At 28.8% G+C, this 13,169-nt stretch overlaps 2 protein-coding genes and 1 pseudogene across 3 annotated transcripts; 1 reads left to right on the forward strand and 2 right to left on the reverse strand.

The window, feature by feature from the left end:
* Window positions 1-911: 911 nt before the first annotated feature.
* On the reverse strand, window positions 912-8,840 carry LOC113377245 (myeloid leukemia factor-like). Of its 2 annotated transcripts, none has more exons than XM_026617491.1 (6): window positions 8,788-8,840; window positions 8,482-8,666; window positions 6,957-7,151; window positions 6,501-6,729; window positions 4,983-5,111; window positions 912-1,534 (listed from the first exon to the last, which is right to left on the reverse strand). In XM_026617491.1, the coding sequence occupies exons 1-6, from the start codon at window positions 8,838-8,840 to the stop codon at window positions 1,414-1,416; spliced, it is 912 nt and encodes a 303-aa protein (XP_026473276.1). In that variant the 3' UTR covers window positions 912-1,413. The 2 variants fall into 2 exon arrangements, with proteins under 2 accessions (XP_026473276.1, XP_026473277.1); XM_026617492.1 differs by lacking the exon at window positions 912-1,534 and adding an exon at window positions 3,926-3,969.
* A 913-nt stretch (window positions 8,841-9,753) lies between these two features.
* Window positions 9,754-11,602, forward strand: LOC113374721. Its single transcript, XM_026614694.1, has 7 exons — window positions 9,754-9,819; window positions 9,882-10,030; window positions 10,389-10,541; window positions 10,844-10,969; window positions 11,035-11,139; window positions 11,208-11,289; window positions 11,529-11,602. Exons 1-7 carry the CDS (start codon window positions 9,795-9,797, stop codon window positions 11,600-11,602), a joined length of 714 nt encoding a protein of 237 aa, XP_026470479.1. The 5' UTR covers window positions 9,754-9,794.
* Window positions 11,603-12,062: 460 nt separating this feature from the next.
* LOC113374722 lies at window positions 12,063-13,168 on the reverse strand (annotated as a pseudogene).
* Between the last annotated feature and the right edge of the window lies 1 nt (window position 13,169).

Here is a 13,169-nt window from a genome sequence, read left to right on the forward strand (position 1 = left end):
ACATAGAAAAAATATCAAAAACAAAATTTTAAATATTTTATATTCAAATCGTTTAGTAAAGCAACTCTTAGATTATTGAAAAGAATCACTACATTGAATCCTATAGCATATCTTACATAAAATGTTCATAATATATTTGTGCAATTATTAAATATAATATATCAAATAGTTGTAAAAACTTACTGCTCTAAGAACTTTCAGTTTTAAATAAAAATAGATAAACCAATTTGCAATCGTTGCAAAAAAATGAGAGATGCAACATCGAAGGGCGGTCCGGCCGTATGTTTCTTATTTTAACGTAAAAGCTTTTAGTGCAGTAAAAAATACAATTGTTTGATACACTTACTTCTTAATATCATAGCACTATAGTATTATTTTTATAAAACTTAGATCATAGCATAATCACCACTGCTTTTTTTAATCAATATTAGCAGTAACATGAAATTATTCCAAAATTCTCGACAATGATGGTGGCCAAAGGTATATGTTCGCAAACGCTTTGGCCGATTGAATAAATAATAATAAAGTAGGCACACACTACAAAAAAAATCCAAAACAATTCGACGCAGCCCCTGCGTTTTTCTATACACGATTTAGAAAGTTCATTTTATTTTAAAAATATTATTCAATTTTTTATGAACTTGAATAGTTATTTATACAAACAACTCATATCAAATTTAATAGATTAAGAAAAAGATGTGCTTTACAATAAAACTCATAATAAAGGGCTAATTGACCAATAACTACATAGAATTGAAAAAAAAAAAACATGTCCAAAACATATAGCATAAAAATCTCAAATACAGTTAGAAAATATTTGAAGATAAAGTTTTTTACGCATAAAATGAGATATTTTTCTTCCAAATTATTTAAAAATATAAAAGGAGATAACAACTGCCAAGTGATGAGCAATTTAGCAATTACTAAAAATTTCCGAAAGTTCACATTTCCGCACTTACATTCATTTACCTATAATACAAAAAAAGATTTTAATTTTAATGAACAATCTTGTTGAGAAAAACATCGTGCACCACGACATTTTTAATTTGGTAATAATTTACGAATCAGTAATAAAACCACTGATGATGGAATACGTAAAATCACACTTCCTTATTATTAGTGCGGATTTGATTCTTGGCATTGCATAACAGCAATATGTATTCCATTTTCGATACCATCCAATGCACATCCATGTATACACATCCTGAAGACTTTGGTTGATCACATTTTATACTTCATTTACATGAAGTATAAAATATAATGTATCAATATTATGAATCAGCATAAACATTTCTTTCTGATCCCTATATCCGAGCTTCATACACTACCAAATTAAGGATGATTATCCGAATTACATAAGCACTACCAAATTAAGGATGTCGTGTAAACATGGTACAAATTTTCTACGAAATTTTATTCTTGATTCGATTCGTTGTTGGGAGTATCATTTGATGAAGAGGCTCCGTGCCCCGAAACTGATTTCATTTGCCGAATGGCGCGCCTTGATGTGGCTGCGTACGGATGTCTTGCGATACTGAAACCAATAAGTCAAAGGTTTTGGATTATCCTGAAGCAGACGATTTATGACAGACCGGAATATTTAACGATTCAACATGTAAAAAAACCCAACATTATCCTCGAATCCATATAAATTTTCTAATTGTGAAGTAATTCAGCAAGATAATATTGACGCCATGAAACATGTTAGAACCAATATGCCAATATAACCCACCAAGCTAAAAAGTCGAAATAAGGAAAAGCAGGAAAAGTGAACAGTACATATCCAAACATGTGGCACAATTTTCTATCAACTTAAGCAAAATGTTCTGAAGGCTGTTATAGCAATATAGTCAATTCAATATGCTATTGCTTGGATGGAGCGACTAAGGCGGATGCTGAGCACGCCATTATGGGGTGCAAAAAATGGGAAAAAGGTAGACAAGAACTATGAAGGAAGATAGTAAGGCAAAAATTACCCTTCCAACCAATTTTTAACATTATTGACAACAAAAGGATATATGGCACGCTATATAATTTTATACAATCAAATAAAATAAAATTGTGAAGATAACTTAAATGTATAAGACTAATGTACGTGTATACAAAGTCAACAAATAAAAAAAAATATGGCCAATAACCAGCATTTCTGCCTAATTTACTTTTTTATTGCAGAAAAATTAAAAAAACAAGTTATTAACACACAGAAAACACTGATGTGTGAGGAAAAGATTGATTAAATTATTTGCAAGAAAAACACAAAAAGCAGAAGTGAAAATAAGGAAATTTCTTTTATCAATTGGATTTCTTTTGTATAACTCGGCTATATTTTATCTTCGTGAAAGAGAAATAATCAGAAAGTAAGTTTTCCGTGAAGTTTCTACTAATACTTTTTGACTTTCGTAAGCCTTTTGGTCATTGCCGTCAAAATAATACTCAATTTTTATCTTTTTAATGATTATTTATATTTGTTAAGATTGGGTAAGAAGTTATAATTTCAAACTTCTGAAGACCTTGCGGCTTAATTAGTGTCTGTGCAAAAGACCTTACTGGTACTATGATTTTTTTTAGTTAAATGCGAAATAATAATGATGAAATATCATTTTCCAAAGTTCTTTCCACACTTTCATTTCTTAGCACTTAGAGACTTAATAATTTTATGAGTAAATTTGTTACTTTGAAATTGTTTTATTTTAGGTTTTACATTAATTATTATGTTCGACCCGTTTAACTCAAAGGTGATCCTAGACTGAAATCTATAAAGCAAGTACGGCTTAGGCGATAGTTGGTACGACGAAGTCGCCTTGATTACATTGGAGGCAAAAAAACGAAAGAGGAAAATACTGGTTTGTACTAATCATTTCCTGCAGTAAGCTTTTTACCCATTTACTAAAAGAAAATTAGTTTTATATACAATATAATACTCTCATCTACAAAAATATGTAGGTTATATTATTATAGATAATACAATAATAATGATAAAATTAACACATTATTGCTTTTGTTAAAGAGCCATGTTAATCAAAAAATTAACTGTTGGTAATTAGCAAAGCATATTAAAATACAATGCACATGCAATGAGCAAATTTTTAATAGAAATGTGATTTAATTAATAAGCTGTTGACATCAATAACAAAGTTTTCCACTATAATAACCAAATAATAAATGCCATAAACGTCAGATCGACGATAATTTTTAAGATTCACAATCAATACAACTGTGAATACGTTAATCATTATTGATTATGTATAGCAATTAGATAAAAATATGTTAATACTACTAGTAACCATTATTGTAAAATACCAGCTAATCAAGAGTGATATAATAGAATAGTCATTAAATTAAAAAAATAAATTCAAATGAACATTTACCACACGTATAACCTGATCTACTAGATAATGATAGTAGTCAAAATTTCTTTGAGACCTTTGTTTATTCTTAATTACCTATACTTGGATATACAAAAAGTACATATACCAAATACTGAAAAGTACTATATTGAATATCAAGCTCCTTAAATATTCGAATGTTTGTTTTAAAATTTAAAGCCAATATAATTGTTTAGGTGTTTATCCATATTTCATCATAAAATCGTATTCACTTTTGAGTAAAAAAACTGATCATTTAGAAATTGATATTGAAATATAGCGCATTGTATTTAACAAATATCGATAACGATGCAAAACCACTGTGAAGTTAATTTCAAATTGAGGATAATATTAGAAATAAAGCATAGATATTAACAAAAACAAGCACTTATAGAAAATATTTTTATAACAGCACAAGCAAATTGAATAAAGTAGTAATCAAAACCAAATATCAATAGTTCTGCAAACAGCAATACATCATCTTTAGAATTAACAATAAACGAGCGAACTGAATTCTAACTGAATTAATTAAACAAATCATTTGTTACTAAAATACTCACGAGAAACGGTTTCGTGATTAATCTAATAATGCCTCCTAAGGTACCTGTAACCCAGGAAAACATTTTAATTTAAGAATATCGGATAAATATACTTTTTAGCTATGTTTCAATTCGTTTTATAACAGAATAATTAAAAGTATTGTTGATTATAACAAGATAAAAATAATATATGAAGTAAATGACAATCATATTAGATATATGCGAGAATGTTCTTAATTCTCTTTGGAAACAAGCGGTGTAAATAAAAGCAGTGAACGAAGTAAATGTTAGAACATTAAATTTATTTAGTTTTAATAGTTCGTAATGGATACATGCAACAATTGAAAATTCGCACAGATGAAGATCCTGTTAAGTATGATTAGTAATGATGATTTTCGGAATTGATGACACCCTTAATAAAGCATGATGTTGAAATGATGAAGACATCAAGCAAAATGCGCACACTTCAGATTTCTAGTCATATTCATTCTACAATAATACATTATGTACATTGAACAATATCTATAAACATTCCAATAATAAATGCACTACATATAACCCATTCATTATTTAATGTCACCACACTTCGACTTTAAAGAAACTTATTTGCATAACTTTAGCAGTAAGTTTGAAGTTTATAATAGTTTAAAAACTTGGATTCCAAGCCGAGAATTTAGGCAAATACTTCATAAGAAGCACATTTTTATCCACAATGAATTTACCACTAAAGGTTATGAAGTAAAGAACTACAGTTCACGGATTACAGTGGAATTAATTCAACTAAAGCATAAGTTACAACAAATCATACACGAAATTTGAGTGATACATTACTGATGAAAAAAATATCAATAACTTTATTCATTGATTATATGCATTAGCTAGTAAATCTGGAATTAAAATTAAAATTGACTACAAAATATATATAGATTTAGGATATTAGACATATATAGATTGATATAGATCAATCAATTATATTCCTTGAATACAATTAAATAGTAATAGTTTCGTGTGATATTTGATAAATATCCCTGTTTAACTTGGCTCTAAATATGTAAATAGAAAGAAATAAATCACTAACCTGGTACTTGTCCTAGGTGAATGGTGTCCTGATACTGGAGCGGGCAGCGCCAACAAATTCGGCGACGGCGTGCGCAAACTACGTCGTGCGTTTCCGCCGGCGCTTCCGGCGGATATACGCGAGCGCCATCTGGCGAGCGGTAGGAAAATCACATGCAGAACACGGTGTATACATTCAATGCATATATATATATATATATATATATATATATATATATATATATATATATATATATATAGGAACCATGTATTTAAAAATCTTATAGGAATCATGCAAAACATCTTAAATCAGAATCAAATGAATCAGAAATTTGATGAATAAGATTTCTTGAACATAAACTTTAAAATCTTAAAATGATCTTTGATATCAATTCATAAAAGTCTAATAAATTAATAGTATCCAAAGTTAAGATTATGTTACAAATAGTATATATTAAAGAATATATTTTTCTGCAAAAAAAATCAAGTTTTTGCAACTGAAAAATAAATTCATAAAAAAAATTATTATATACAAGGTTCCTATATAACAATCCATACATACGTGCATATACATCTGTACATATAAGCACATACATAGAAATAGTGCTATTCAAGATATTGTAAACAATGTTCCTATTCATATTTCAATAATTTAAAGGAATGCATCAAATGTTGAATAAAAAAAACTTATTTTAATAACTAGAATACAAATTTACTTGAATAGCACTAAGCTAATAATGAACTATCTAATCTATATCGAACTATGATACAGCAAAAGATGTTCAATATCCAGCATATATCCAATGTAAATAAATTTGCATGTGCATTAAGCAATATAACTTTTGAGAAGTTCTTTATCAAGAATCAGAATAAAGAAAAACATACTTGCGAAAAACAAATTTTCAAAATAGATTTAATGCTCTCCATTCAATTTTGAATAGTTTTCAAATAGCAACAAAAAGATATTTGACTCTTCGAGGCACAACTAATTGTAAAACAAAAGGCGGGACAAACTCTTGAAATAGTGAGCAACTCATACATATGTATCAAAAAGCAATCAAAACAGAAATGAAAAGTACGAACTTTTTCTCGTTATCCAGATTGGTAAATTTCAATAATTTCATTCTTCACAATTACTCGAAGAATTAAATAATACAGTTAATGTATAAGAAAACTATTCGAAAACAATACAGAAACATGGAACTAATAAAAATTACATGCAAATCATAAATAAAGCCTAATATGAATTTGAAGACGAATTGAATGTGAATTAAGGAAATTCAAAAAAAATATATAGGAGGATGTAGTTTTGTCAAATCTTTACAGATTGAAATTATTGCTTACTGATTTTTTTTCGCTGTTGTAGGCAATATTGTAACCAGTTGTAATTATAAATCTTATAAAGTTAGAAACTAATGGCAATACTAACATGTGTTTATATAACTGGCACTAGCTTTCTTTTCATATACTACCATTAAATTAATGGCAATAATTATAATTAACCACAAATGTTTCATATATTCTATTCAAAGTAGCTTACCCTCCAGCACCAGTAGCATTACTTCCAGAAGTAATTTGTGGGAGTCCGGAATGCCTACGAGCAATTGAATGTCCATGGAAACTCTCACGAGCTTTCTGTTCAAACTCACGATTAAAATCCTCAGCTTCCTCTTCCTCTAGGTTAATAAACTCTTGTCTTTCTTCCTGATCTCCAGAAATAGTATTTTGTTCACGTTCAATCACATGTGAACGAGATCCAATATGATGACCTAGTAATAATAATCTATTAGTTTCAGTTTGAAGTATTTTGAAGGAAAAAGAATTGATTTTATACAAAAAAAAATGCATTGATAAATGTTTTCATAATATAACAGTATTATTATATTGTATTAAATTCAGCAATAAAGCCAACATAACCGCTACATTTTTAATTACATATCATTTATTGTTTAGAAAGTATTTACATTACCAAAGTAATATATAATTAGTTCTATACCTATAGCCATTTTCTTAGTTCCACTTCTAGAATCAATGTGAGTTCGTTTTGTTTCCCTAATACCTCCAGGACCAGTTCTGGTGCTTGATGAACTTTGTATGACCTGTGGTCGTCCGTCTGGGCCAGAAGTCATGCTCATAGACATCACACTACTACTACTAAACCCATGTTCCCCCAAGCCAGAATCTAAAGAACCTGAATAGATATGTAAATAACTATTTATAAAAAATTCAAGAAAAAGCCATTAAGATATTATATATACTTATAATTATTATATTCATATAAATTATTATTATAAATTAGCATATATAAATACAGGTAATACCTGTATAAAAAAAGAATTATGTTCCAAAAACTACTGTGTCATATGGAATCATACAAAAAACAGATTAGGTTCACAAAATTAAGAAAGAACACACTATTATGTTTTCATAGTAAAATTCATGATTTATTACAAGAATTATATAATATTTTCTTCATCATATATAATTACTGGTAAATTATCCTCATCCTTTAAACATTTTTCCATTACCACCAGCTCACACAAAAAAACTTATATTAAAATGCTTGCTTTAAGTAAAAGATCTTTAAAAATTTCCTTATATGATGCTAAGCACTTGTAAAATACCTGTTCAAATTTCGTGCTTATTTCTTTTTTAAATAATATTACTGGATGTTCTGCTAAATCAATGCCTTTTTTACATTTTATACATTAAATTTTAATTTTTTCATGTTCACCTTTGCTAGGATCCTCATCATGGATTTCTGATAGCAGTACTACTTATTCATTATCTTCCACTTCTATCTTCTAATAATATCTTTAAAAAAGGTTGAGGGCTATTTACGCAGAAATATTCTAACAATAAGGCTATCTGCATAGCCAAAAACAAAATACATATGAAGATTTCTGCAAAAAATTTGATAGAACATATGTACTCAAATAGAAAATGCCAAATGAGGTATCTTCGCAAAGATTTAATTAAGTTTATAGAGCTGTTGTACAGTGATGTTGTAATTTTAAATTAAATAAAGTTTGCTTTATATAGCTTTATATTTCATATTTTATTACTGTTTTACCAATACCCGACATGTGTTAGAGCAAAACAATGCTATAAAAGTAACAAAGTAAGTATAATGTTCGCAATTCTCAAACTGCATAAGGGCACGTCATGCTGAGGAAGTACTATGTTAAATATGGTATTGTAAATTTGAGTAAAAAATTAGAAATATACTAGATGTATAAGTTTTGTAGCGCCATATATAGTCTAATTATCGTCAATATCATTTTGTTGATACCGACACATCAATCAGTTCAAATGAAACAAAAGCAATATTATTCAAGTTTTAAAATAAAAAGTAAGAATTATTTCAAAAAACGTTTTATCCTTTATAAAATTATTTTTTACACGAGGGCACTTGAAATAAAATTAATAAACAACTAAGATCAATAAAAACATTTTTAAAAAAACTAATTTTGAACAGTACATATTTATAGGAAAAAAAAAATTTTAAACGATTCTCATACCACTTAGCAATCTGTTCATATTCAATTGTGGCATAGGAGGAAATCCAAATGGCACCATACTATGTCTAGAACCCATTGTAAGGGCCGGTGGGCCACCCATTCCGAAGCCGCCCATCATACCAAAAGGATCCGCGAAAAGTGAATTCATCATGTTATTCATCTGGCGCATGGAACGCATGTGAGCACTGGAAAAAGGGACATTTTTATTATGTAACATTTGCTTGGAAGTAACAGTGAATTTAGTAAATCTCGACACATGTGCCAAAATCGAGCAATCATAATTTTATATGTAAAACAAAAGCATACCCAAAAAATGGATCATCATCTAAATCTCCCATGATCGAACCGAATAACGACATGATGGCTTTCACTATAATATGCACACACAGTTAATATTTGTGAAATATTACAATATGTTTAACACAGCTAGTCAAAATTAGCACTTATGTCAAAATTATAATAAAATGCGTAATCAACATACGAAAATAGTATTGTTCTCTTTAGGTTGGCACATATACAAAAGTGAAGTTCGTTTAATACAACTTAACGGATTTATAATCATATACGGATATCTCAAGTTCCTTAATTAATCAAAATCTTTTGCTAATATGCTTTCAAATTTATATTTCATCATTTCATCCTTACTATCGATTCAAAAATGACATTTTCTCTTATACTCTTCTTTTATCTATGCATTTTCCTAAATGTTTTTGTGTTGCCAGATTAAAAAAATAACTTAGTCTGACAAAACTATTAAAATGAACTAGAATAAACAGATTTTAATCTAAAACCTGTGAAACACGAGTCGATAACATACATTACAAACAAGGCAAATTATACGTGCTGATTTTTAGACATAATATTCATAATTGACAATTAGAGATAAAGGCAAATTGGCAAATATATTAGGTTTTCGAATTACATGGTGATACAATAGTGTCATGGGTGCTCGGACTATTATTAGCGGATTTTCTGATGACAAAAATGTGGATCAACGAATGTAACCCTAAATTTAACATTTGCAACTTATAGGTTTAATGCCCTAGTTTAATGCGTTTCTAAATAAATTCGATTGTCATGGATCAGGTGTTGTTTTTTTTAATTGTTTGATATCATGAAGAAGTTGAATCATTTAGAAATGTTAAAATGAGTTAGCTTATAGTTAGGTAGTAAATCATGTAGTAAAAGAATATTTTTCTCAAATATACCCCTAGAACTGGAATGATCTATTTCAACCGTTTTATTTGCTTTAAACAATTTCAACATTATATAACTTTTTATTCAAATGACAATAAGTAGTACCCACTCAAACAATGTCTCTGGACGTCGAATTATTCCGTAAGCATAATATATTAAATATATGCAATCAATCAAAATTAATTATTTTTCTTTGTTAACAGTGACAATTTCCATGTATTGCCTAGTTGGACTTGTTCTTGGAGAAATAATATTCAGAGTTTATGACATTTACACAAATTATGTACGTGGGCAAAACATATATGAGCATATAAGACGCAATCAGCCAAATTATCAGTGTTACACTCTTTTGGTAACATTATTCAGTTTTCTTTTTACCAAATGGCTTCATGTAGGTCTCCATATTACAGTTGATGGGATTGTGATAATAATTTCCAATGTTATTTTTCATTGGATGCAAAAGCATTTTAATATTGTACGTCCACAAGTTGGTAGATTATTGAAAATTAATTGCTATAAAAAAGAATGAGATTAGCTTGTTGCACATTTAATTCAAAATTTTATTTCAACTGTAAAGAGTTCTTTTTTGTGCTACAACTGCCTCTGAAATATATTTGTTATCATTCAATTTCATTTTTTTTTATCACTAATGGAGTATGTTATCAGTTCTTTTATTTGAATGGAACGATTGATTATTAATCATTTTTCAGTTTGAGTCGAAAAGTGATCATATTAAGTTTATCCAAGCTGGTGGAGGTTTAGACTATGGGAGTGGAATGGCTCATAGTTATTTTTATGGATATTTAAATAAAATTTTGCCCGATAATGGTGATGATAATGTGGGCATCAGAGAGAATATTGAAGTAAGATCCTTTTGTTTCCTTAAAAAAGAATAATTTTTCTATTTTTTTTTTTTGAAGCAAAAAGTTAAGTCAGAAATTTTTTTAAATGAATTTCTCATCAATTGGAAAAGAGTTTACTTTTCAAAATTGTGTTAAAGAAAGTAGAAGATAATGAAATTAAAAAAAAGCAGTTAATTTAATTTTGAGATAATTTGAAAATTCAGAAAAACAATTTTGGGATGTCAGTATAGTAGAAAAATAATAGAATAATAACGATAGTTTTTATTTGTTTGCAAGTGTTTCAAATAAAACTTTTTTTTTAGAAATACGAGGCAAATGAAAATATTACAATACCTGTGAAAAAATTGTTTATTTTAATCCCGCTCTCAATGTATTTTTCTCCATCGCTGGTTACCCATGCGCCTCCTGGTATGATGGAAGCTTGCAAGGTAAACATTTCACTTGAATCATTTGATCTGAAAAATAAGTAACATAATTTATAATATTTTACCAGTCTCTAGAATCGATACAACGGAATGTTGCTGGAATCATAGGACGATCATATAAAATTCTGTCTATAAAATTCATTTGTCTGAAATGGAAGGCCATGTGCAGGAAAGTTGTTATAAAATATTACATTTTTGTTTGTTTGTTTTATTTTATTGTAATTATATATAATTTCTTTAGAAGCCATTGTATGTGGTTGCTGAAGGTGCAACTCCATTACATACACTATATCAAACATGTATAGGAAAAGCACCTTGTTCAGGTACATGCATTTATTAAGAAGTCAAAGTGTTATATATATATCTTATCTGAAATAAAATTTTACTTTGCAGCACATATAAGAGAGCATAGTGAAGAAATTGTTAAGCAATTTTACAATACTCTCAGCCATATTTTGGAAAGCTTGCCGAATATAAAAATACTTATGAGCTTATTTTATATGAAGGTAGTAAAAATTGTTGTTGCTGTTCAAAATGTGAAATTATGATATTGTATTTTTAGGAACTGAAAATTTGGCAGAGCTATTGGTGGAGCGTGTAAGAAAGTCAGATGAATATAGTACAAGCTGGTTGTGATTTGTTTTGTATGACTTATTAATTGTTAAGTTTTTTTTTAAATGTTTAAAATGTTATGAACTAACTTAAGTCATGTACCCACCAAAAGATGTATGCATTTTTATATGAAGATTTATTTTATAATATGAAAAGAATTTTTTTATTTCATGTGGATATAGATAGCTCAAACTGAATTTCAAAATACTAAATGAATGGATCTATCTGAGAACAATTTGGAAGTTTTTTATTTGCTACATGTGTAGCATTTTCGAGAGTTTATGCTTAAATACTGTAATAAAAAAAAAAAATCTATACACATACAAGCAATAGTTCCATGTTTTATCAGAACCTTTCATGTAAAGAGATTAAACAAATTATCCATAAATATACAAACAATGTAGCAAAACAGTAATTTATATTATTGGAAATATACAATTTATATAAATCAAAACTGCTAACAAACAAATTCAATAACTTTATTTTAATAATCGTCCCCTCGGGAACAACTTCTTTTACAGGTAGGTCTCAGCATTATGGTATGCTCATATTGTGCAGTGTATGAACCTTTCACATCGCATAGTGGTGGATAGGCCTCCACAACTCCCTTATCACACAAATCCTTCAATGCCATTTGATATTTTGTAGCACCTGCTCTATCTAACCAACGTTTGCAGAAAGCAAGAGTGCTAAAGTTTTTTGTTAATAATATTCAAAAGAGTTTTAGATGATTGTAAACGCAATGGACATATGGCATATCAAAGTTTTTCATGTAATGAGAACAGTCCATGTCATCATGAACGGCTCCTCTACCGGTTGAGCCAAAAGTTTCAATGGCATAGAACTCATTTTCTTCCATTCTAGTTGTCTCACTCACCGCCTCTCTATTGGTACAGTTTTACCAGAGTGTATTCGATAAGGACTAATAAATGACCATTAAGATTTCTTATGCTTTTGACTTGATATGTTTTTCCATCAAGTTCAACTTCATAAGATTCCATTACCTCTTGGATAGCACTCCTACAAATTAATATTTAAAACTAATTATTCCCCAAAATATAATAAGCTTATAATAATAATAATGATCAAATTTTATGGATATTCATAAATATTTGACTAAAGTTTTAAAAAATATTGTATACATCAATAAATTAAATGTGCTAAAACTATCTTACCTATATCACAAAGTTGAACATCAATCCCTGCTGCTTTAATTCCAGTGTTAGTAGCATCTTTGACAGCTTCTAATAATTTATCATACTTGGATTGAATGTCAAGTAAATGCACAGTCAATAATACGCCCTTTTATATGAGTACCAAAAATCTATTTTGGTCACATCATCGTACTCGAGTACAGTGTTTATCCCCAGCATTTGGAGTATAATGAGCAGCACAGTGATTCCTAGAACAGCCAGTAGGAAAAGCTAAACCTGCATCTAAGCCATTTTCGCCAATCAATTTTCTGGCAGTGTTTTCTAATTCCTCACAAATTTCTCATCATAGTCATGCCTGGCTTGATCCATCGTTGCATGTGTTGCCTAGTTTGACGATGGGCTTCAGCAGCTTGTCTAAGCTCATTGTAAATGTCATT

This window comes from Ctenocephalides felis, unplaced genomic scaffold (assembly GCF_003426905.1).
Source record: "Ctenocephalides felis isolate EL2017-DRISC unplaced genomic scaffold, ASM342690v1 CF-g0.4_SCAFFOLD_01886, whole genome shotgun sequence".
Taxonomy (NCBI): domain Eukaryota; kingdom Metazoa; phylum Arthropoda; class Insecta; order Siphonaptera; family Pulicidae; genus Ctenocephalides; species Ctenocephalides felis.

Coding starts and splice junctions, on each gene's coding strand:
- LOC113377245 (XM_026617491.1), bottom strand. CDS start 8,840: ATGTCGTTATTCGGTTCGATCATGGGAGATTTAGATGATGATCCATTT. Junction 8,667..8,787: donor GATGATGATCCATTTTTTGG/GTATGCTTTTGT, acceptor CCCTTTTTCCAG/TGCTCACATGCGTTCCATGC. Junction 1,535..4,982: donor TCACCTAGGACAAGTACCAG/GTTAGTGATTTA, acceptor TATTGGTTTCAG/TATCGCAAGACATCCGTACG.
- LOC113374721 (XM_026614694.1), top strand. CDS start 9,795: ATGTCTCTGGACGTCGAATTATTCC. Junction 10,542..10,843: donor GCATCAGAGAGAATATTGAA/GTAAGATCCTTT, acceptor CTTTTTTTTTAG/AAATACGAGGCAAATGAAAA. Junction 11,290..11,528: donor AGGAAAAGCACCTTGTTCAG/GTACATGCATTT, acceptor TTGTATTTTTAG/GAACTGAAAATTTGGCAGAG.